The 24,624-nt window shown below is 47.1% G+C and overlaps 1 protein-coding gene and 1 long non-coding RNA gene across 5 annotated transcripts in view; one reads left to right on the top strand and one right to left on the bottom strand.

The window, feature by feature from the left end:
- LOC142292146 (serine/threonine-protein kinase Nek5-like) overlaps nucleotides 1–24,624 on the bottom strand; it is a 138,201-nt gene that overhangs the window by 56,042 nt on the left and 57,535 nt on the right. For all 4 annotated transcript variants that reach the window (XM_075337300.1, XM_075337302.1, XM_075337299.1 and 1 more), the window contains exons 6-10: nucleotides 24,499–24,569; nucleotides 20,273–20,359; nucleotides 20,043–20,097; nucleotides 17,450–17,650; nucleotides 16,966–17,062 (exon numbers count right to left, since the gene is read on the bottom strand). In XM_075337300.1, the coding sequence (XP_075193415.1) occupies nucleotides 16,966–17,062; nucleotides 17,450–17,650; nucleotides 20,043–20,097; nucleotides 20,273–20,359; nucleotides 24,499–24,569 (511 nt within the window). The remainder of the gene's footprint in view (nucleotides 1–16,965; nucleotides 17,063–17,449; nucleotides 17,651–20,042; nucleotides 20,098–20,272; nucleotides 20,360–24,498; nucleotides 24,570–24,624) is intronic.
- Nucleotides 14,509–20,413, top strand: LOC142292148 (uncharacterized). Its single transcript, XR_012750585.1, has 3 exons — nucleotides 14,509–16,317; nucleotides 17,486–17,745; nucleotides 20,288–20,413. It is a non-coding gene; the product is annotated as an uncharacterized LOC142292148 (long non-coding RNA).

Here is a 24,624-nt window from a genome sequence, read left to right on the forward strand (position 1 = left end):
AAGTGACCCCATTTTGGAAACTGGACCCCTCAAGGATTTTTTTCAGGAGTATAGTACGCATCTTGAATCTACAGGTACTTCACAAAAATGTTGCTGTAGCAACAAATTTCTCACTGTTAGGCTATGTGGGCATGATCCAGCGACACAGCGTCTAGTACAGAGTGTCAACCTTCCTGCAGAGATGTGAGTGTTGTCCACGGGAGAACGCAGCTGCCCATGCCCACGATTTGGGTTCAGGCTGCTGTGGACTTTCGCTCTATTCTACCTGCAGAGAACAGTCTTGTCTCCGCAGCATAAATTGACATGCTGAGGCTCAGGAAGCCGTGCCACAGGTCAATTTATGCTGCGGAGAAAAGAAGCACAGTGGGCATGGGATTTCTAAAAATCCTTCCACTGTGCTTCTACTGCACAACGCAGCGCTATGGATGCAGGGAAAACACTGTGCCCAAAACGCTGCAAACCCTAAGGGTATGTGCGCACGTTGCTTTTTACCTGCTTTTTACCTGCTTTTTTGCTGCTTTTTCTTCTGCGCTGTTTAATGCCAAAATGGATGTGTTCTTCTATTCAAGCAAAGTCTATGGGAATTTGGGTTTCTTGTTCACACTATTGTTGTTCAAAATGCTGCCTTTTTGTGGCAGAACTTTGGTCAAAAACTCAGCTTTGCAGTGCAAAACCCAAATGGCAAAAACAATTGACATGTTGCTTCTTTGAAAAGCTGAGTTTTTGACCAAAGTTCTGCCACAAAAAGGCAGCATTTTGAACAACATAGTGTGAACAAGAAACCCAAAATCCCATAGACTTTGCTTGAATAGAAGAACACATCCATTTTGGCATTAAACAGCGCAGAAGAAAAAGCAGCAAAAAAGCAGGTAAAAAGCAGGTAAAAAGCAACGTGCGCACATACCCTGATTGTGGGCACACAGCATAAAATGCTACAATGGATGAATGGATAGATGTCAAACATATATAACATCCCACCCCCCTGCATATTCTAAACTGGCGCCTTTTAGTGCCTATCATGTGACACTAAAGGGTGCCTATCCTTGTATTTAGCCCCCCAAAAAATTAATAGCGAAAATAAACGATGTGGGGTCCCCCCTATTTTTGATAGCCAGCTAGGGTAAAGCAGACAGCTGTAGCCTGCAAACCACAGCTGACAGCTTCACCTTGGCTGGTGATCAATTTGGAGGGCTCCCCAGGCTGTTTTTTTTTAAAAAAACAAACAAACGTGGGGTCCCCCCCAAATTAGATCACCAGCCAAGGTGAAGCGGACAGCTGGGGTCTGGTATTCTCAGGGTGGGAAGAGCCATGGTTATTGGACTCTTCCCAGCCTAAAAATAGCAGTCCGCAGCCGCTCCAGAAGTGGTGCATCCATTAGATGCGCCAATCCTGGCGCTTCGCCCCAGCTCATCCCGTGCCCTGGTGCGGTGGCAAACGGGGTAATATACGGGGTTGATACCAGCTGTAATGTCACCTGGCATCAAGCCCTGGGGTTAGTGATGTCACGGCATCTAAACAGATACCCGACATCACTAACCCAATCAGTAATAGAAAAAAATAAAGACAAAAAAAAAAATTTCTTTGAAAAAACACTCCCCGAAACATTTCCTCTTTCACCAATTTATTGAAAGTAAAGAAATTCCGGTCGCTGTAATCCATTTTGGAGGTACACGACGACTCTGGACCTTCTAAAATATGGGGGCATGTTCAGGGAACGTATCCCCCATTTTCTGGAAGAGCAAGCTCTCCATGAGCAGTGTGGGTGCAGTAATCTGAGAACACTGCACTCACACTGCCCCGGTCCAACCTAGGGCAGAGTGACCTGCAGTAACCTCATTCCAGAATATGAGGGGCACACTCACAGAACATACCCCCCATTTTCTAGAACAGCAGGCCCTCCATGTGAGGAGTGTAGCTGCAGATTACTGCACTCACGCTCCCCCGGTCCACAGTACAGCAGCATGTGCAGCAGCGAGGTCAGCGTCCCTGCTTGCAAGGAGCTGGCTGACAGCCGCTGTCTGCGCATGTGCCGCCAGCTTTCCAGAAGGAGGAGGAGGGATCGCTGGGACCGGAGCAACAGCCAGGTACCGGGGAAGACCGGGGGCTGATGGGGGGTGGCGGCGGGAGACCTGGCGGGACCTGAGGACGACTTTTCTGTCGCATGTGACGTGTCACATGCGGCAGAAAAAGCAGGATGAATGCGGCCGCGCGCTACTGTGCGCTGCACGCCGCCATTTTGCATGCTCCGGCTGGGGGAAACGGGGGGCTCTGTGGAGAACCGAAGGGGGCTCCGGGGGACCAGGGGGCTCCGGTGTACTGGAGGAGGGGTCAGGGGGAGGACATTTCCCTCCGATCTGAAATGTTTAATCATTTCAAATCGGAGGGAAATGAATGCAGAGCCGGCGGCGGCAGTATTCGGTGCGCTTCGGCGCAATTTTGAAAGTTCCGGAGGGGGGGTAGCGGTGGGGGGGGATCCTCCGGTACCAGGGGCCTTGGGGGTACTAGGGGTTTATATTTCTTTCTCATCTGACATGTTTGATCACGTTAGATGAAAAAGAAATCAGTTTTACCGGCCATTTCTTTTTTTTTTATGTGATCGTCAGTATACGGTGTATAGTGGCGATCACATTATCGGGGTCCAAAAAAAACACCCCGATTCATAATCTAGGGGGTCTCAGCTACCCCCGGTAGCTGAAAACCCCAAGATTTTCGGTCGCTGGGGGGCGCTACAGGGTTTTTTCGGACCGCCACTTTAAAGCGGTGGAACAGAATAAGTACCCTGTTTTGCCGCCGCTTTAAGTCGTACGGCCGTCGTTATGAGGTTAATACTCAGGATACAAAAGAAAAGAAAAAAAAATAAATAAAAATATATGATATATGTACATATCTAATATATAAAGCTGAATGTGTGTGTGTGTGTATGTTCGGGATTGGCATCTGCACCGTCGCAGCTACAGCCACAAAATTTTGCACACTCACACGTCTGGACCTCGAGAGCATCAAGGCTATGTTGTGAGGCGAAATTTTAACCCCGCGCGTTCCAATTTTTCAATCAATTTTGCCCCTATCTACATAATGGGGAAAAAGTGTATCCGCACCGTCGCATTTACAATCACAACATTTTGCACAGACACCTCATCTGACCCAGGGAACGTCGTAGACTGTTTTGACAGGAAAATTTAACCCCGCGCATTACAGTTACTCTCCAAAAAACATGCCTCCATTAAAGTAAATGGAGCCTGAAACTACAGGTTATTAGTAGGAGCTGTGATTGGTTGCTATAGGAACAAAAGACATTCATAGTATAAGAAGCTTATATGTGAGGTAATAAGATGTCGGTGGGGAGACGGATAGAGAGAGACAGAGAGAGACAGACAGAGAGACAGACAGAGATAGAGACAGACAGGGAAAGAGACAGACAGAGACAGACCTGGAAAGAGACAGACCTGGAAAGAGACAGATGGGGAAAGAGACAGACAGACATGCAGACACGGACAGAGACAGGCAGACAGAGAAGGAGGAGACAGTCAGAGAGACAGCGTTAGATGGGGAAAGACACAGACCTTGATATAGACAGACGGGGAAAGAGACAGAGAAATAGAGACAGACAAGGAAAGAGACAGACAGAGACAGGCAGACAGGGAAAGAGACAGACAGGAAAAAACACAGACAAAGAGACGGGGAGACAGATGGGGAAAGAGACAGACATGGGAAAGAGACAGACCTGGAAAGAGACAGATGGGGAAAGAAACAGAGAGATAGAGACATACAAAGAAAGAGACAGACAGAGACAGGCAGATGGGGAAAGAGACAGACGGGGAAAGAGACAGACGGGGAAAGAGACAGACGGGGAAAGAGACAAACGGGGAAAGAGACAGACGGGGAAAGAGACAGAGCGGGAAAGAGACAGAGCGGGAAAGAGACAGAGCGGGAAAGAGACAGAGCGGGAAAGAGACAGACCGGGAAAGAGACAGACCGGGAAAGAGACAGACCGGGAAAGAGACAGACCGAGAAAGAGACAGACCGAGAAAGAGATAGACCTGGAAAGAGACAGACTTAGAAAGAGACACCTGAAAAGAGACAGACGGGGAAAGAGACAGACGGAGCACATTACTTGGCCAATTTAGTTAAATCTGTTTGGAATATCTGTGGTGTTGAAATATATGTTGTGAAATGATTCTATTAGCTTAGTTGCTGCCTACATTTCTATCTATTTATTTTGTGGTTTTTGTGTGCAGAATACATTTTTGTTAATACATTCTATTTCGTTAACAGCAGTATAGTAGGGTAGTACAGATAGATACACACACAGTGTATATATGTATATATATATATATATATATATATATATATATATATATATATATTTTATTTTTTCTATTCTTCCTCATACCTACATATGCAATATATAAAATACTCATTGTATATTATATTTGTTTTCCGTGTGCAGTGTTAATTGGTATAAATACTGTTTTTAGTTAGCTGTATGGAAATGTTACTTATGCTGTATGACATCATTATTTTTCACTTCACGAGGAGGGTATGTAAAGAAGGCCATATCCAATCTAAATCATACCCTACTTTCAAAATAATGGGGCTTAAATACAATACCAGACATGTGCCATAAACAAGAATAGTGCACTTTAGGTGTAATAATAACAATATTAGCAAATACTTCTAATTAGAAATGTATAATATTTGGAAAAGGAGCAAAGAGTTTTTAAAGTGCAAAGGCAATACAAAAGTTTATGACACAAGGTGAACATCTATGATCAATAAAATCATAATACAATACCAGGGTTAGGCCCCCCCCCATATGCATCAATAGGAATTCATGATGTAAAGTATTTTTATCAGGATTTATAAAATAAATGTGTTACCAATATGTAAGCAACTCCATAATGGAACGTGTCCAGGCCGGACAGAACATCACAGAATCCTATATACAGTTATATTGCATACAGCGATGTTAGAATGAAAATATGTACCATAAAGGTAACAAGGTTAAATAAGGAGGCCCTGATGAAGAATTTTTACCAATACATCGAAACATACGTTGGGCGATCTTCCTGAGGTTTTCCCGGTGACCGGCCTCCTTATTTAACCTTGTTACCTTTATAGTACATATTTCATTCTAATATCTCTGTATGCCATATAAACTGTATATAGGATTCTGTGATGTTCTGTCCGGCCTGGACACATTCCGTTATGGAGTTGCTTACATATTGATACCGCATTTATTTTATAAATCCTGATAAAATACTTTACATCATGAATTCCTATTGATGCATATGGGGGGGCCTAACCCTGGTATTGTAATATGGTTTTATTGATCATGAATGTTCACCTTGTGTCATAATAAACCTTTGTATTGCCTTTGCACTTTACAAACTCTTTGCTCCTTTTTCCAAATATTATGCTTTTGAGTTTGTGCCATATGTGGGGATTCAGTAGAATCTATACCCACACTAACTACTTTATGGTGTTACGGAGTCTTTTGTTTACAATTAATTAGAAATATAGTATAGTTCTTCTGATTCACTATGTCGTTTACCTCATGTTCTGGGCATTGCAGGAGCTTTGCCACCATGGTTATGACCACTAGCAACTAACTATCTGTGACGATATGCGCGCTCATAACCATGGATACTTACTGTCCCGCAATGCCCTGAACATGAGGTAAGCAACATAGTTAATCAGGATAACTATACTACATTTTTAATTGGAGATATTTGGCAATATTATTATTGCACCTACTACATATTGGGATAGGAAGAGAGAGAGAAAGAGAGAGAAAGAGAGAGAGAAAGAGAGAGAGAGCGAGAGAGAGAGAGAGAATCCTGAAACCGGATCGTGCAGCCGGATTCCCGGATCCAGGTCGGACCCGGATCGGAAGATGAAACCGCGCGGATCTGGACATTTATAGTTCGGGTCCGCTCAACACTAGTCAGGACCTGACACCAGAGAAACCTGATCCAAGATCAGATCCCACTGAAGACCTGATCTGACACCACACTCTTTTGGAGAGAAGACCTGAGACAAGATTTGAGAAAAGACCCCAGACAAGATTCCAGATAAATCCTGAGACCAGATTCCAGAGAAGACACAAGAGCAGAGTCCTGGGAAGGCCTGATCTGAGATCTGTCCCGTTTTGAAAGAAGACCCAAGTGAAACTCGATACAAGATTAGACCAGTTTTGTGGTAGGACCAGGGAGAGAGACGACTAAGCTGAAGTGGAGGATAGTTTGGTGTGAGTCGTTGCTTCCTGCGTGATTGTACGGTATTAAGTGGGGACTAAGCTGCGCTTTACGAAACAAAGATGGTCAGTGTGCCGAGTGAGTGGTGTTTCCCACCAATTGGGATTTACGGCCTAGTGTTTAGCAATGTTGACCCCCGTCAGGGCCTGTGTGACATTTTATATAGCTTATAGAGTGGCAACAGTGATGGTTCAGTAGTGACTCTGAAGTAGTATTGGGACGTAAGCGGGCTTTACACGCTACAAGATCGCTACAGCGATCTCGTTGGGGTCACGGATTTTGTGACGCACATCCGGCCGCTGTAGCGATGCCGTTGCGTGTGATACCTATGAGCGATTTTGCATCGTCGCAAAAACGTGCAAAATCGCTCATCGGTGACATGGGGGTCCATTCTCAAATATCGTTACTGCAGCAGTAACAAAGTTGTTCCTTGTTCCTGCGGCAGCACACATCGCTTCGTGTGACAGGAACGAGGCAGCTCTCCTTACCTGCCTCCCAGCAACAATGCGGAAGGAAGGAGGTGGGCGGGATGTTCGTCCCACTCATCTCTGCCCCTCCACTTCTATTGTGCGGCGGTTCAGTGACGCTGCTGTGACGTCGCTGTGACGCTGAACGAACCGCCCCCTTAGAAAGGAGGCGGTTCGCCGGTCACAGCGACGTCGCAGGGAAGGTAAGTCCATGTGACGGGTCCGGGCGATGTTGTGCGACACAGCCAGAGATTTGCCTGTGTCGCACAACCGATGGGGGCGGGTACGCACACTGGCGATATCGGTACCGATATCGCAGTGTGTAAAGCGGTCTTAAGACAATCATGACGATCACCATTATTTAGCAAAATTTGGAGCTATAGTATGTCAATAACATTGTGATTGTATACTGCTTTTCAAAATTGCTGTATTCTGCTTGTATATAATCTGTTTTATTGCCACCAACTGTGATACTCCCAGAGATTGTACCAAAGGCACCTTCTGCTTATTTGCGTAAAATAAATAAATAGTTGGTTCTACTATCACTGTCTCCTCATTGTCTGCGCTGTTGCATCCTCCATACCTGTGTTATATACACACACACACACACACACATATATATATATATATAAATATACAGTTAGGTCCAGAAATATTTGGACAGTGACACAAGTTTTGTTATTTTAGCTGTTTACAAAAACATGTTCAGAAATACAATTATATATATAATATGGGCTGAAAGTGCACACTCCCAGCTGCAATATGAGAGTTTTCACATCCAAATCGGAGAAAGGGTTTAGGAATCATAGCTCTGTAATGCATAGCCTCCTCTTTTTCAAGGGACCAAAAGTAATTGGACAAGGGACTCTAAGGGCTGCAATTAACTCTGAAGGCGTCTCCCTCGTTAACCTGTAATCAATGAAGTAGTTAAAAGGTCTGGGGTTGATTACAGGTGTGTGGTTTTGCATTTGGAAGCTGTTGCTGTGACCAGACAACATGCGGTCTAAGGAGCTCTCAATTGAGGTGAAGCAGAACATCCTGAGGCTGAAAAAAAAAAGAAAAAATCCATCAGAGAGATAGCAGACATGCTTGGAGTAGCAAAATCAACAGTCGGGTACATTCTGAGAAAAAAGGAATTGACTGGTGAGCTTGGGAACTCAAAAAGGCCTGGGCGTCCACGGATGACAACAGTGGTGGATGATCGCCGCATACTTTCTTTGGTGAAGAAGAACCCATTCACAACATCAACTGAAGTCCAGAACACTCTCAGTGAAGTAGGTGTATCTGTCTCTAAGTCAACAGTAAAGAGAAGACTCCATGAAAGTAAATACAAAGGGTTCACATCTAGATGCAAACCATTCATCAATTCCAAAAATAGACAGGCCAGAGTTAAATTTGCCGAAAAACACCTCATGAAGCCAGCTCAGTTCTGGAAAAGTATTCTATGGACAGATGAGACCAAGATCAACCTGTACCAGAATGATGGGAAGAAAAAAGTTTGGAGAAGAAAGGGAACGGCACATGATCCAAGGCACACCACATCCTCTGTAAAACATGGTGGAGGCAACGTGATGGCATGGGCATGCATGGCTTTTAATGGCACTGGGTCACTTGTGTTTATTGATGACATAACAGCAGACAAGAGTAGCCGGATGAATTCTGAAGTGTACCGGGATATACTTTCAGCCCAGATTCAGCCAAATGCCGCAAAGTTGATCAGACGGCGCTTCATAGTACAGATGGACAATGACCCCAAGCATACAGCCAAAGCTACCCAGGAGTTCATGAGTGCAAAAAAGTGGAACATTCTGCAATGGCCAAGTCAATCACCAGATCTTAACCCAATTGAGCATGCATTTCACTTGCTCAAATCCAGACTTAAGACGGAAAGACCCACAAACAAGCAAGACCAGAAGGCTGCGGCTGTAAAGGCCTGGCAAAGCATTAAGAAGGAGGAAACCCAGCGTTCGGTGATGTCCATGGGTTCCAGACTTAAGGCAGTGATTGCCTCCAAAGGATTCGCAACAAAATATTGAAAATAAAAATAATTTATTTGGGTTTGGTTTATTTGTCCAATTACCTTTGACCTCCTAAAATGTGGAGTGTTTGTAAAGAAATGTGTACAATTCCTACAATTTCTATCAGATATTTTTGTTCAAACCTTCAAATTAAACGTTACAATCTGCACTTGAATTCTGTTGTAGAGATTTCATTTCAAATCCAATGTGGTGGCATGCAGAGCCCAACTCGCGAAAATTGTGTCACTGTCCAAATATTTCTGGACCTAACTGTATATACAGTGGAACCTTGGATTAAGAGTAACTTTGTTTGAGAGCGTTTTGCAAGACAAGCAAAGATTTCTAAAAATGTGTAACTTGGATTAAGAGCAATGATTTGCAATAAGAGCAAATATTCACTGTGCACACCTGTGGTTCTGTCCTTTCACCACGCTCTGACCTGCTCTGGAGGTAACTTTCTGTACATATGTACTCAATGCTGTACACAGTATACCAATGCACAGTACAGTATATACTATATAGCATGTCTATCAATTTGCATTTGTGGATACAGTGCTGTACTTATTGATAACCAGTAGAGCACATTGCTTGTACTGTACCTCCCTCACTCCAACAATTCTATTGTAAGCTAACATGGAGTTTAATTTGTGTTATATGCTTTTACTGTATTGTATAGTATTTTGTATTAGTGTACTGTAATAATTTTATATGAATACAGTACATTATATTGCATTGCTGTAATGAGTTTATATAAATACAGTAAATATTTTTGAGTTGTGGAACGAATTGTCTGTGTTTCAATTATTTCCTATGGGAAAATTCGCTTTGATATAAGACTTGGTTTAAGAGCACACTACTGGAACCAATTATGCTCGGAATCCAAGGTTCCACTGTATCTATATATATAATTGCCTTATTCTGTCTGTCTGTCTGTCATGCTCCAAAATTGTGTCCTTACGGTGACATTGTGTCCTTACGGTGACACAAAGCTGATTGGCCGCTGGGCTCGCCATGGCCCCGTCCCCCCACACGGATTGGCCGCTCGCCCAGGCTGCGCCCCCACACGGATTGGCCAGCCGCTCGCCCAGGCTCCGCCCCCCCAGATTGGCCTCTCGCCCCGGCACCCTGCAGGCATTGGCAACTCGGCCACGCCACGCCCCGCCCCCCTCACGCAATGCACGCTAGCTCTGCCCCTCCCCCCCGCGCATTCCCCGAACTGACACGGCCACGACTCCCAGGTGAGTACTGTACTCCCCCCCCCCAACGGGAGCCCACATCAGCGTACGCCGCCAACCCAGCCGACACTTACCCTCGCATTGCTGGCCTTGCCGCCGTATGCTGGTGTGGGCTCCCGTGCGAGCGGGGGACGTGATACGTTGGTAACCATGCTAGCATAGTTACCAGCTGGTAACCATGCTAGCATAGTTACCAGCACATCAAGGTCCTGCAGCGGCGGAAGATCCACACGCACACACATAACAGCACACACACACACATACACACACATCAGATCACACTCACTCTCACAAACACCTCACACACACCTCACACACACATCGCATCCACACACTCACAGCATCCGGCGATATCGCTTGCTTCTCGGCCTCGATACTGTGCTGTTGTGACCTTCCAGGACCTGCCGGAGGATCACATGGCCAGAAGCATGTGGTATCTCCGGATGTTGCGAGTATGAGCGCGTATGTGCAATATCGTCAATGTGTGTGTGCGTGAGTGTATGCGATCGGGTGTGTGTGAGTGTATGCGATCGGGTGGGTGTGAGTGTATGCGATCGGGTGGGTGTCGGTGTGTGTGAGTGTATGCGATCGGATCTGTGAGTGTCGGCAGAGGAGCATGGCGTGCTGGAGGAGGCTGGGAGGAGAGAGGCTGATCCTGGGGAAGGCTGGGATGGGGAGGCTGATGCTGGGGACAGAGAGGCTGATGCTGGGATGAGAGAGGCTGATGCTGGGATGAGAGAGGCTGATGCTGGGGACAGAGAGGCTAATGCTGGGGACCGAGAGGCTGATGCTGGGGACAAAGAGGCTGATGCTGGGGACAGAGAGGCTGATGCTGGGGACAGAGAGGCTGATGCTGGGGACAGAGAGGCTGATGCTGGGGACAGAGAGGCTGATGCTGGGGACAGAGAGGCTGATGCTTGGGACAGAGAGGCTGATGCTCGGGACAGAGAGGCTGATGCTGGGGACAGAGAGGCTGATGCTGGGGACAGAGAGGCTGATGCTGGGGACAGAGAGGCTGATGCTGCGGGGAGAGAGGCTGATGCTGGGGACAGAGAGGCTGATGCTGGGGACAGAGAGGCTGATGCTGGGGACAGAGAGGCTGATGCTAGGGACAGAGAGGCTGATGGTTGGGACAGAGAGGCTGATGCTGGGGACAGAGAGGCTGATGCTTGGGACAGAGAGGCTGATGCTGGGGACAGAGAGGCTGATGCTGGGGACAGAGAGGCTGATGCTGCGGCGAGAGAGGCTGATGCTGGGAGGAGAGAGGCTGATGCTGCGGGCAGAGAGGCTGATGCTGCGGGTAGAGAGGCTGATGCTGGCGCAGCATGGCGGATGGAGCACGTTTGGGAGTGCGCAGCATGGCGGATGGAGCACGTTTGGGAGTGCGCAGCATGGCGGATGGAGCACGTTTGGGAGTGCGCAGCATGGCGGATGGAGCACATTTGGGAGTGCGCAGCATGGCGGATGGAGCACGTTTGGGAGTGCGCAGGATGGGAGATGGAGCACGATAGGGGGTGCTCAGCATAGGGGATGGAGCACGTTTGGGAGTGCGCAGCATGGCGGATGGAGCACGTTTGGGAGTGCGCAGCATGGGGGATGCAGCACGATGGGGAGTGCGGAGTATGGCGGATGGAGCACGTTTGGGAGTGCGTAGCATGGCGGATGGACCACGTTTGGGAGTGCGCAGCATGGCGGATGGAGCACGTTTGGGAGTGCGCAGCATGGGAGATGGAGCACAATGGGGGGGTGCGCAGCATAGGGGATGGAGCACGATGGGGAGTGCGCTGCATGGGGGATGGAACACGATGGGGAGTGCGGAGTATGGCGGATGGAGCACGTTTGGGAGTGCGCAGCATGGCGGATGGAGCACGTTTGGGAGTGCGCAGCATGGCGGATGGAGCACGTTTGGGAGTGCGCAGCATGGCGGATGGAGCACGATGGGGAGTGCGCTGCATGGCGGATGGAGCACGTTTGGGAGTGCGCAGCATGGGGGATGGAGCACGATGGGGAGTGCGCTGCATGGCGGATGGAGCACGTTTGGGAGTGCGCAGGATGGGAGATGGAGCACGATAGGGGGTGCGCAGCATAGGGGATGGAGCATGATGGGGAGTGCGCTGCATAGGGGATGGAGCACGATGGGAAGTGCACACCTCCCCCCAACACACACACGCGCGCGCACTGCACAACACACCACACACACACACTGGGAACCACAAACAACTGCCCTACACAGACACCCACACACAGACAACGCTGCACACACAAATATACGCACATACCGCACAACACACACATTGCACAAAACATACCTCCCCCCAAAACACACCACACACACACAAACCGCGCAACACACACACAACGCTACAGACACACAGCGCTCCACAAACAACGCAACACACAAACAACACCGCTCTCACCCCCCATCACACCCAGACAACACCCAGAACATTTACAGCGCCCTACACAAACACTTGGTAACTACACACAACAACATCTATATATATATATATATATATATATATATATATAACAAAAATCATACATGAACTACACAATACGTAAATTCTAGAATACCCGATGCGTAGAATCGGGCCACCTTCTAGTATATATATATATATATATATATATATATAAAAAATGTCAGAGCCATATGGAACTGTGCTATGTGTAAGAACACATCATTGTTTGAAACAAAGGCTAGACCTCATGGGAAATTTTCTTTCACTTTTTAAAATGACATAATACATTTTTTGTTTACAAAAAAAGTGTCCCTGTACGACATAATGCTGGATTAGGCTGCTTTCACACATCCGGTTTGAGCCGTGCGGCTGAATCTGGCTGTGCAACCTATGCAACGGATGCGGTGAAAACACCGCATCCTTTGCATAAGTTTTTTACATGCGGCCCGTCCGTTTTTTGCCGCTTGCGGCATGCTACTGAGCATGCGCAGTGGCAAAAACCACATGCGGCGGCCGGATGCGGGTTTTGCCGCAACGCGCCGCATCCGGCATCCATAGGGATGCATTGAAAAATGCACCGCATCGGCCGGATGCGGCGCGATGCGGTTTTTTTTTGCCGCACAAAAAAACGTGCCAGGCTACGTTCCATCTGGCCGCTGCATCAACTAAATCTGCCGTATGCGGCAAAAACCGGACGGAACGCAAGCCCATGCGGCACAATGCGGCACTAATTAAAGTCTATGCAGGAAAAACGCAACCGGCAGCAAATAAAAACGGTTGCGATTTTCCTGCAAAGTGCCGGATTGTGCCGCATAGCAAAAACCGGATGTGTGAAAGCAGCCTTACTTTCCACTACCAGCATCTGCACAGTATCCTGAGCCTGCTCCATACACCCTGCACATGACCTGTAATGTAAATGTACAGCACAGGTTGTTAAGAATTGAAAGGCATTGCATACATCACGCCCCATGGACAAGTATGGTGCTGTTCCTTAGTGAAAGCAGAGTTCCCAGTCCGGTACATTTTATTATATAACTGTATATTGTTAGCTGGTGCTTGCTTCGGTCTTAATAGCCCATGTGCTTGTCTCTTTGGGGGAAGGCTTCTTTTGGTGTAGCACAGTATGGCTAAATTCCATAAATTACCATTCTGTAGCACAGAACACTGTAAATGGTCCTGCAAATGCGTTCCAGAGTTATAACCTGGTCAGAATTGAAAACAATGGCCCAGTCATGAAGGTGAGAATGAGCCTCAGGGGTGAAGGAGTTAAAGGGAACCTGTCACGTACAATATGTGTTCTCACCTACGAGCAGGGTGATGTGCGGCCTATTAACCCCTTCCTACCCATCCCTGTGTTGTAATAATGTGTATTATGAATGTAAAAAAACAAAACGTTTTATTACTTACATGTTCCCTATGTAAATGATCAGAGGCTCTAGTCCCATGGGTGTTTGCATGCTTTACGTGGTATCACGTCCCTTTGGGCGTGATACCATGGATTTACATGAGTGACGTCACCGTCAGCTCCTTCAGATCCCGAGCATGTGCGCTTACCGTTCCCGCAGCCTTGTTATCCGGGTGCTTGCTTGTCTGCCTCAGACACGCACTGTACATGGTCGGAACCGCAGGAGTCTTCTGAGCGTGCCCAGTGTGCGTCTGAAGCCGACAAGCAAGCACCCGGATAAGAAGGCTGCGGGAATGGTAAGTGCACACACAGGATCAGAAGGAGCTGACAGTGACGTCGCTCATGTAAATCCACGGTATCATGCCCACAGGGACGTGATACCACGTAAAGCATGCAAACACTCATGGGGCGATGCGACACCCAGAGGACTATAGCCTCTATTCATTTACATAGGGAACATGCAAGCAATAAAATGTTTTATTTTTACATTCATAATACACAATATTACAACACAGGGATGGGTAGGAAGGGGTTACTAGGCCACACATCACCCTGCTTGTAAGTCAGAACGCATATTGTACGTGACAGGTTCCCTTTAAGCCCCATGATCCAGCCGTTAAATCAGTTTGTGCGACGGTTGGCTTCCCTGCTGCTCGATAGCCGATGATGGACTGATGGCTGACAGCCGGTTAGGAAGCTCTGGTCACTCGATTTTGCCCTGAAAAAATGGATTGGTGTCCTTCAAATGTACAACTAGTTCCACAAAATCGAGCCGTCACATGGATTTGTCAGCAAGAAAATAGCAAAGATACAGCTCTTGGAAGAAGGGGATAAACAAGTAAACTCGCAAAAACAAAAAATTGCTCAGACATTAAAGGGGTTTAAGAAAAACCTCCACAAATCAATTCTTTTCAGCAATGACCAGTGGTAAGTTTTCTATCATTTCTTGCCAGTCCAGCTAGCCATTAGTCATACACTATAGGATTGTCAGTCATGGGTAGCAGCCATTTTCCCATATTACAGCCCCGTCGCCATGTTGAGGTTTATGACCTCACAGCAGCGTTGTCCACGAGCCGTGGAATACTCAGCGAGCACGGTCAGTGTGCGGCAAGCAGCGGTAGAGAGAAGAGCCAAGCACTAACCAGAGCGAGATTTATCAGAGTTTTTTACTTTTTATATTTGATTTTTCTTAATTTCTTTTTTGTGAGGAGAGTTTTCTACCATCCACACACACACTTCTGTGTGTGGAGGGGGAGGCAGCCCGATGGCTGCCCCAGTAGCTGGAGGAAAGATCCAACCGAGAAGACATCTCCCACATGCCAGGAGACCCCCTTACAGCCAGAAGCCTGAACACCATCAAAGGCAAACTGGCATTACTGGGTATCTGATGGCAGCACTTAATCATATCAGGCCTTTTATTGAATGCCTGTTCGACCCATCAGAACAGGAAACAGGCCGATATGCGAGACTGAAAAGTCCACAACCATGTCCTCCACCACCCGAAACAGGACGATATGCGAGACTGAAAAGTCCCCCACCGTGTCCTCCACCACCTGAAACAGGCCGATATGCGAGACTGAAAAGTCCACAACCATGTCCTCCACCACCCGAAAGTCCACAACCTGCAGCAAACATCAGCGCAGAGCAGGGGCATGTAAAGAAACGCCAGAAAACCACCAACACATCAGGTGAGGTACAGACAACAGCTCCATTACCCCGCAGCATATTCTCCTGTGTGATGCCAGCTTACTATCAAATACTTAAAGTCTGCAGGATGCCTTACTCCTATCCACCACCTATTAAGGTGACTGCTAAACCATACTACAATCCACTACCTCACATGCCACTCAGCTATCCTGCTAGACAGAACTTTCAAGCCATGCTGAGATTACAGGGAGATGGACATCGAACCTGCTTGAGTGGAGATAAGGGCAACGTTTCAAGTATCGGAGACATCATTTGCCCTGGAAGAAAATTCCACGACCCACCATCATTTAGTCGGAGGCCACTTTAGTGGCGAGTGACTTGCAGCGTGCCCATACCTTCTGCACAGCTGCTTCTCTGGACTGATTTTCCGGTTTTGACCTTGGCTTTCACAATGGATTATCTTTTCGTACTGCCGCCTGCCCCGACCTCTGCTTGTTTCCGACTACTCATCCGCCTGCTGATTTTGTACCTTGTTTTCGCTGCCTGCACTGGCAGAGCCCCAGTTAAAACATCCCTGAAAAAAATCCCCCTTTCTAATGATCCTGCGTTGCCAGACCACCGTTCCCTTTGCTAGGAGGATGTGAAGAAGAGTAGCACCAGTTCTGCACAAATAGCGTGGAAAGCAGAAATGATAAAGGACCACTATGGGACAGAAAAGAGTCCCAGCCTCAACGACACACCAAAAAGAGATTTAAGCATAAACCTATGGAGGAACAACCCATGCGGTGCCCAAAACTGGAGACTGGACCATCCAGGATTTCTGCAGAAGGTATTTCCCTCTGAATCTTCCTTAAGACTATTCCCTCTCAAATGCATTAGATTAGTGTTTGTGTCTGACAACTTAGGCAGCCACCGATCACTAGTACAGGGGTCTTGAGTCAGCTACATCACTGCTTCGGGGGGAGGGGGGGGGTTAAACAGAGCATTGGCAGATGCACTCGCATCAGAAGCGATACGCAAGTGTGACGCTACCCTTAGGCTATGTGCGCACGCTGCGATTTTTTGACGCTGCGTTTTTGGCCGTTAAAAACGCACAAAAACTCACCTGCGGCAAAAAAGGACCAGTAAAAATGCATGCGTTTTTCCCGCGTTTTGGGCTGCGTTTTGCTGCGTTTTTCTGCATTTTTACAATGCATTGCAAGGGGGAAAAATACAGAAAAACGCAGGAAAGAATTGACATATCCATTTTATTTTTAAGCTCAAAGACGCAGCTTAAAAAAAAGTTGTGTGCGGACAGCAAAAATGAAAACTCAGAGACTTTGCTGGAGAAGAAAAGTCATGCAGTTTTGAGCCCAAAAATGCACCCAAAAAACAGACAAAAACGCCACGAAAAACGCACTGTGCGCACATAGCCTTAGGGAAAGCAGCGTGTCCCCCCTAGTCCTGTACATTTCCATATAGAACTGTGTATTGTTACCTGCTGCGTGCTTCGGTGTTACTGGCCCATGGGCTTGTCTCTTTGGGGAAGGCTTCTTTTGATGTAGCACAGTATGGCTAAACTCCTCTTCTATTAACTAGAAACCAACAAACCAATGGTTGAAACATTAGGAAAGGTACAGGATTAAAAAAAACCTGACTAATGTCCTAGAAACAGTGCCACACCTGTCTACAGGTTGAGTCTGGTATTGCAGGTTAGCCTTACTGAAAGTGATGGCCTCAGCTGAAATACCACAAACACCCTATAGCCAGGTGTGGCGCTGTTTCATGGTAGAAAGAAGCATTGTTTGGTTTTTTTATTCTTGTACAGCAATTTTTAGAAAATATTTTATTTCTGAATTACATTTTTATAGCAGAAAAAGTTTTGTTACATTAAGTTAAATTAAAAAAATTTCTTCTTTGAGCAAGTAAAGTTTTTTTATTGCGTAAATAAGGTAAATGTCTTTTCTTTAATTATTACCTACCTTTGGACTCAAAAAATTGTGTATACGTCTTTCTAGAAAAGGCTTCTTCAATATGGAGGTGACAGACGGCCGGTCCCGTGGGGATATTTTAAAGAGCTGAGAGATTAATGTCCTCAGATCATACGAATACTTGGAAGAAAGCGGCTCGTACCGACCCCGGCAGATTTTCAACACCAGTTGCTTTAAGTTGCCAGCTTCAAACTATAAAATATAAAATCGTGTCATTTATATCACCTTTCATATAATGCCACCCCTCTGTAACGCGGAGGCCTCCTCATGTTCTCCTAAATTACAAGGTATACACACCTTTTTTTTACTTAAAGTATGTATTTTGGTTTAAAAAAACACTTTTGCAATTGTGTTTCATTAAAAATTTTGTATACTTTGACTTGTATAGCCTTTGTGTCGCTGTGTCTACTTCTGGCTGCAGAAAGAGCTAACTGAGAATCTGTCAGTGAGCCTGTTCAGACAGTAGAGTTTGTAACTCTAAGGCTACTTTCACACATCCGGATTTTTGCTCTGCGGCACAATACGGCGTTCTGCAGAAAAACCGCAACCGGCTTTTGTAACGCCGGTTGCGGGTTTTTTTGCATAGACTTACATTAGTGCCGTATTGTGCCGCAGGGGCTTGCGTTCGGTCCGGTTTTTGCCGCATGCGGCAGATTTAGCCGATGCCGCGGCCGGATCGAACGTTCCCTGCAACGTTTTTTGCTCCGGCAAAAAACACCGCATCGCGCCGCATCCGGCCGCTGCGGCACATTTTTCAATGCATACCTATGGAGGCCGGATGCGGCGCGATGCGGAAAAAAACGCATCCGCTTGCCGCATGCGGTTTTTTCCACTGCGCATGCTCAGTAGCATGCCGCAACCGGAAAAAAACGGACGGGCCGCATGTAAAAACTTATGCAAAGGATGCGGTGTTTTCGCCGCATCCGTTGCATAGTTTTCACAGCCGGATTGAGCCGCAGGGCACAAACCGGATGTGTGAAAGTAGCTTTATACTTGCCTTTTTTGGACTCCTCTCAGCTAATATATAACCACAGAATGTATCGAATGTATCAAAACTGAGCTGAACATACAGAGTTGAGAGGAGCTCAGAAGTAAATGACATTGCATTTTCACCTATGTTCACTACTCCCGTCGGGGCATCCGTCCGAACCCCCCCCCCACAAAACGTGTTTCGGAACGCATGTGCCAATGGGACCATTGACTATAATGGAGCAGACGGAGTTGGCGTGTGCTCTGTCTTGCACCATTTTCGGGCATATAGGCTTTCTGCAGGTGGACACCCAGACGTAGTCTACTAGCACAGGAAGAGGGTGAAAGGAGGGACAGGAGGAGCAGAATAGGATGCCCATCGGACTGGACCGGACAATTTATATACAGGGTGGGAGATTTTATAAAGATACTAGGTGTAGTACCCGGCGTTGCCCGGGATAGTAACTGCCTCTCTGTCTTTCTCCCAGTCTGTTTGTGTCTGTCTCTCTCTTTCTGTCTGTCACTGTGTTTGTCTCTCTGTCTCTTTCTCTGTCTGTCTCTGTGTGTGTCTCTCTCTCTCTTTATCCATGTCTGTCTCTCTCTGTCTGTCTCTTTCTATCTCTGTGCTATCTGTGTCTCTATCTCTATGTCTGTCTGTCTCTCTCTAGCTGTGTGTCTGTCTGTCTCTTTCCCCATCTGTCTCTTTCTCCGTCTGTCTTTGTCTCTATCTCTATCCCTGTCTCTTTCCTTGTCTCTGTCTCTTTCCCTGTCTTTCTTTCCCTGTCTGTCTCTTTCCCTGTCTGTCTCTTTCCCTGTCTGTCTCTTTCCCTGTCTGCCTCTTTTTGGAAAGTAACTGTAAAGCGTGGGGTTAAATTTTCCTGTCAAAACATAGTCTATGACATTCCCTGAGTCACATGAGGTGTGTGTGCAAAATTTCGGGATTGTAAATGCGACGGTGCGGATTCCTTTAGTGGACATACATACACACATACATACATACATACTGTACATACACACATACATACATACATACACTCAGCTTTATATATTAGATTTGTGGGGTCTACAGGAGGGGGGTCATGGGGTAACGTGCAACTTCAAGGAATGCGGCACAGGTGCTGCTTACGGTGCTGGTTTTAGTTTAGAAGGCCAAGATCTGGTGACAAGTTCCCTTTAATGATTGTGGAATAACACCAGAGAATGCAGAAAAAAGAGAAGAAATGTTACCGTACATGCTCAGACTGCACATGGATTAACATACGAACAGCAGTCGTCCTACTCTCCTGGATGAAAATGGGTCCAGTTTTGCATACGTTAGTGTAACTCCAGCCTAAGGCAACCGGCAGCATTGTGATGCTATTAACCTGCAGATTAACCCTATATCTGCAGGGTAATATGGTTTATGGACATGACAAGTTCCATTTTTCACTTTTTGTAGGTATTTTAATCTGACACATTGTGGCCATTGAATCTAAGGAGGCTGATAGCGTAGGATATAGGAGTTTATATTATTGGATTTTTTTTTTTTTGTTCAGTAAAGTTTTTTGTATTCTTTTATTTATTCATGCTTCGCCTGTGCCCAATACAATATTTGCACTGTAAAATAATTACTCACTGGATGTTTGAGGGTACAAAGTTCATACAGCACACATCCGAGAGACCAGATATCCCTGACACGAAAAAAGGGCAACATTATATTCAGTTATTGCTATATAAAAAAAAAAAAATTATATATATACAGTGTATATTATATTTGTATTTTATTTTTCCACATGATGTATGAGTATGTGGAGCATTGCTTACTTAATAAATCATGTCTACAGTCTTCTATATAGTAATCCTCACGTTTTATTGTTGTAGGGTCGGTTTTCGCAGATTTCTGGAGAGAGGTAGTATGGCGTCCCCACACACGTCCGTGCCAGCTCCATGGTGCTATGATGGAAACAACAGGAAGAAAAGGATCACAACCACAAAAAATATCCTCAAAATGGAAAAATAAAAATGTTATTTTAATGTTATTTTTGTAGTTATTTTTATTTATTAATCACCACAAATTCTAAATTTCTATGTGATTTTTTTTAATTTCATTAATTGTATCCATGTAGAAATGTTTCATTGGTTACAATATTTTTTTAAAGACAAATTTCACAGCGCAAAATTCTGTGTAACATACTGTATATGCATCATGTTATGGCGCGGAAAGAACTGAACAGATTAATATGTAGGTTTGTAGGAAAAGATTCATTATACCGTGTTTCCCCCGAAAATAAGACACTGTCTAATATATGTTTTTTGCTCCGAAAAAATGTGCTAGGACTTATTTTCGGGGTAGGGCTTATTTCTGGGGAAACAAAGGCTGAGGGTAAATTTACTCCCTAAAAAGGCAGACCACCCTTACCCCCAAGGAGAGCCATACTTACCAGACCCCGGACATATTCATCGCTCCCAGGTCCTCCTTCGTTCCACAGTGGGAACTCCCAGCAGGCCCTTGTGTGCTCCACAGAGATCTTCCCCTGCTTCAGGCCAGCACTCACTCATACACACACATATATCAGTTCACAGGAACATCATACACACACACACATACAGAAATATCCAGTGGTACCGTCCTGCTCTGGGGACCTGGGTGGCTGTGGAACGGTGAGGACCTGCGGTGGAAAGCGTGCAGGACCTGCAGTGGAGCATATCGACGCATTCCACTGCAGGTCCTCGATGTATTCCACTGCCTTCCAGGTCCCCAGAACAGTACGGTAACACTGGGTGTGTGAGGACGTTCCACTGCAGGTCCTCGATGCATTCCACTGCCTTCCAGATCACCAGAGCAGTATGTAGCGCCCCTGAGGCTTCGGTCGCCACAGTTTACTGCATCTCATTTTGGGCACAGTATCCATCCCGGGTATGGGTAGGTTAATGTCTGGTATGTCTCACTTACACCACACAGTTAGAGAATGAATCATCAGTTTCCTTGCATAACACATACAGCAGGTGCTCTCCACTAATTAGGCTGAAGGTAATCGCCATAACAACGGGACTTCCCCAGCTTGGCGATTCATCCGGAGGGAGGGGGGAGCACTGGTAAAGTACAGGAGCAGGGAGAGAATGATCTCAGAATGTCTGGGACACAGAAGAACACGGTCGCCAGGAGGGCATGCTCCAGAGCTCCTCCGGGTAGAATCGGCCAGACCGTGGGCAGGCTGGAGATCTCGGGAGGAAAGGAGCCCAGTACCGGTAGATCTCGTGGGACACAGGAGTTTAACGGTAGCTGAGGAGATAATGAGTCAGCTCTCCCAGGGTCGGTGCTACTACAGGGTGCAGAGGCCTAGAGCTAGCTATACTTCACGTTGGCAACCAAATCTGCAGGACGGGAGGATGCCATGTCTTCCCGACCACTACCCACATAGTTCAAGGCACAGTGATACATAGGGTCCGGGGTCTAGATCCAGTCAGACTCCACGGTGAGGATCCGCTTCACCTGCGACAGAGCTGGGACACTTAAACAAACAAGGGGGTCCCCAAGGTGCTTCATGCCACGGGGACCAACACAGCGCACACAGAGGAAGGGCCCACACACTGCCATGCTGAACATACCTTTAACCTGCCCGGGATCGACCGTAGCCCTTCACGGTAAAGAACAGTACCTGGGGTGCGGTAGTGAACCAGTAAGTAAAGACCTGGAACCCGCACCTATTGTCTCTGACTCTGATTGTCGTCGCCTTGCACTCCGGCGCTCTAAAGGACTGCTACCCCCCCATCCTCCTGGGACCCGGTCTGCCTGTGGGGAGCGACACAATCTTGGCTGCACCCAACATCTGCTCTTGTGAAGAGACCCTGCAGCGGCAGCCGCCTACCTGGCCACATACCACAGGTGGCATCATAACTGACATTCCTATTCACCCCATCCACCACCATCTCCTGTACTTCTCGGGGTCACGAAACCGGGTCAGGCCAGCTGGTGACGACGCAAAGGATCTGCACCCCCGACCCGGCGACGTGTCAGGTGAAAACCCCTTGACCCCGGGGTGTTACAAGTACGGTATCACTGGGTGTGTCTGTGCGTTCCACTGCAGGTCTTCAATGCATTCTACCACAGGTCCACACGTTCCAAAGCCTCTCATTCAGGGGTGTCTGCTTTCTTTAATGAAGTGTCCTGCAGTATTTGTTGTCTTTTTTAGCTCTATGGACACTTTATTATTGACCACAAGTAGGGCTTATTTCCGGGGTAGGGCTTATTTTTAGCTTTAATCCAAAAAGGACAAAAATTCTTGCTAGGGCTTATTTCCGGGGTTGGGCTTATTTTTAGCTTTAATCCAAAAAGGACAAAAATTCTTGCTAGGGCTTATTTTTAGGGAAACACGGTAACTTGTTTTTAATTGATGGAAATTGCTACTTATTCTGGGTTTAGGATTCAAGTAGGAGGTTCTAATAATTGACAGTTATCTCTATAGGCACAATCCTATTAAAGTATAGGGCTGCAAAAAGCAACTGATAGACAAGATGCAAAGCCAAAGGTGATGTTTTTTTGCTAATTTTGCTGTCTATAACTAATGTAGGTTACAAGAAGTAGGTGACAAATTGATGGTCAATGGTCAGCCATGTTTATTTCTATCTGTAACCATGAAGACAAGTAGGTGAACATGAGAGCTGAATATGCAAAACTGTAGAATATTTTTTATCAAGTCTTTTTCAAAGATTTAAAATATATTAGATCAAAACACAATTGGCTACAAAGGAGGACATATTGTGTAAGGATGACTGATGCCTTTCAACTTAATTCAGCCCATACCCCCCATACATATGTGACGCCCTGGACTAGCCAGGTAGTCACAGGTAGGCCCTTGCACAAACACCTCCCCCCCTTAATAAGGTGACAGCAGCCAACCTACAAAACCCTTGTCGCCTCCCTCAGGGTTTGATATTCACACCAGGGGCGGAGCCAGGTGGTTGGCCACGCCCACCGAGGAGGTCACAGGCCCTGAGGCAGGAAAACAGTTTAGTTTGTGTTGTGACAGTGAAGTGGAGTGGAGTTCAAGTGCAAACCTGTGTCCAGGTCTGCCACAGTCTAACACCAGGTGGCTGGGTCGGTGCCCAGTCACCTCTGGCAAGGAGGCAGGTGGTGGTGGCTGCCTGCAGGAGCTGGGATTACAGCCAGTGGAACCGTAAGGGATCGGGACCAGGTAGTGGCCCGCCGGTACCGAACCGGGGAACCGATTGGAAACTGGAGCACCAGGAGGGGTACTCAGACCCAGTACAAGGCCCAGAAACAACTGGACCGAGTCGAATCAACTGATTGAGGACTGGACTTTAGGCCCTTTCCCACCTAAGACCCGACTGAAGACAACAGCCCAATGATAGGGGTAGAAAGCCACCGCCCAGGCATCGAGACCCCACGGGCCAGCGTCTGCGGGCACACGGGCTCTACCGGCGCACACAAGGCTGGGGAGCGGACTACCGTTGCTCAGGCAAAGGAGTCAACATTTACTACCAAAGTGAGGTGCAGTAGAAAGGCGGAAACCACCAACCTGAAAAGGGGGAAAAGCACAGCCGGCTGCGGGCACCGTCCACCATCTTGTTTGGTTTATCAGAGACTCCAGCGTGTTTGTAATAGTGAGTACAACAGTGCCTTCGGGCCGCGCACCGTGCCGCACCGCACCGACACCCCAGCATCATCCCTTCCCATGCCTCAGCACCTCCCTCGGGCCCCCGGGACCATCATCCCCCTACCCACGGAGGGGGTCAACACCAAGCTGCGCAACACCGTCCCCGGGAGCCTAGTCAACGGCAGCGGTGGTGTCCATCCGTTCCCCACAACCCCTGGGTGGCGTCACAAACTTAATCCCCAAACAACCGCGGCCCCGGCCGTGGACCTCTCCACCGAACACCACCCCTCACATAGCGCCAGCAACTCCCTTTTAGAGCGACGTGACCCCCGGGTCCGTGAGGAGTTCGAGCCACCCACCGACGAACACGGATCCGAGCGGCTCGGCAGCTGGCCAAGCCCCGGGCGGTACACATACATACACATGCAGGCTTGGTTGGGCTGATTTTGCGCTAATGTGTATTGGTGCTCTTACTTGTTCAGCATCCTTGCTATACCAAAGTCTCCCAGTTTGGCCAATGTTCCATTATTAGTTAGAAAGATGTTCTGTAAATTAAAAGTAAAGTGATAAATGGCTAGATCGCTTCCTCCACATTATTAT

This window comes from Anomaloglossus baeobatrachus, chromosome 2 (genome assembly GCF_048569485.1).
Source record: "Anomaloglossus baeobatrachus isolate aAnoBae1 chromosome 2, aAnoBae1.hap1, whole genome shotgun sequence".
Lineage (NCBI taxonomy): Eukaryota > Metazoa > Chordata > Amphibia > Anura > Aromobatidae > Anomaloglossus > Anomaloglossus baeobatrachus.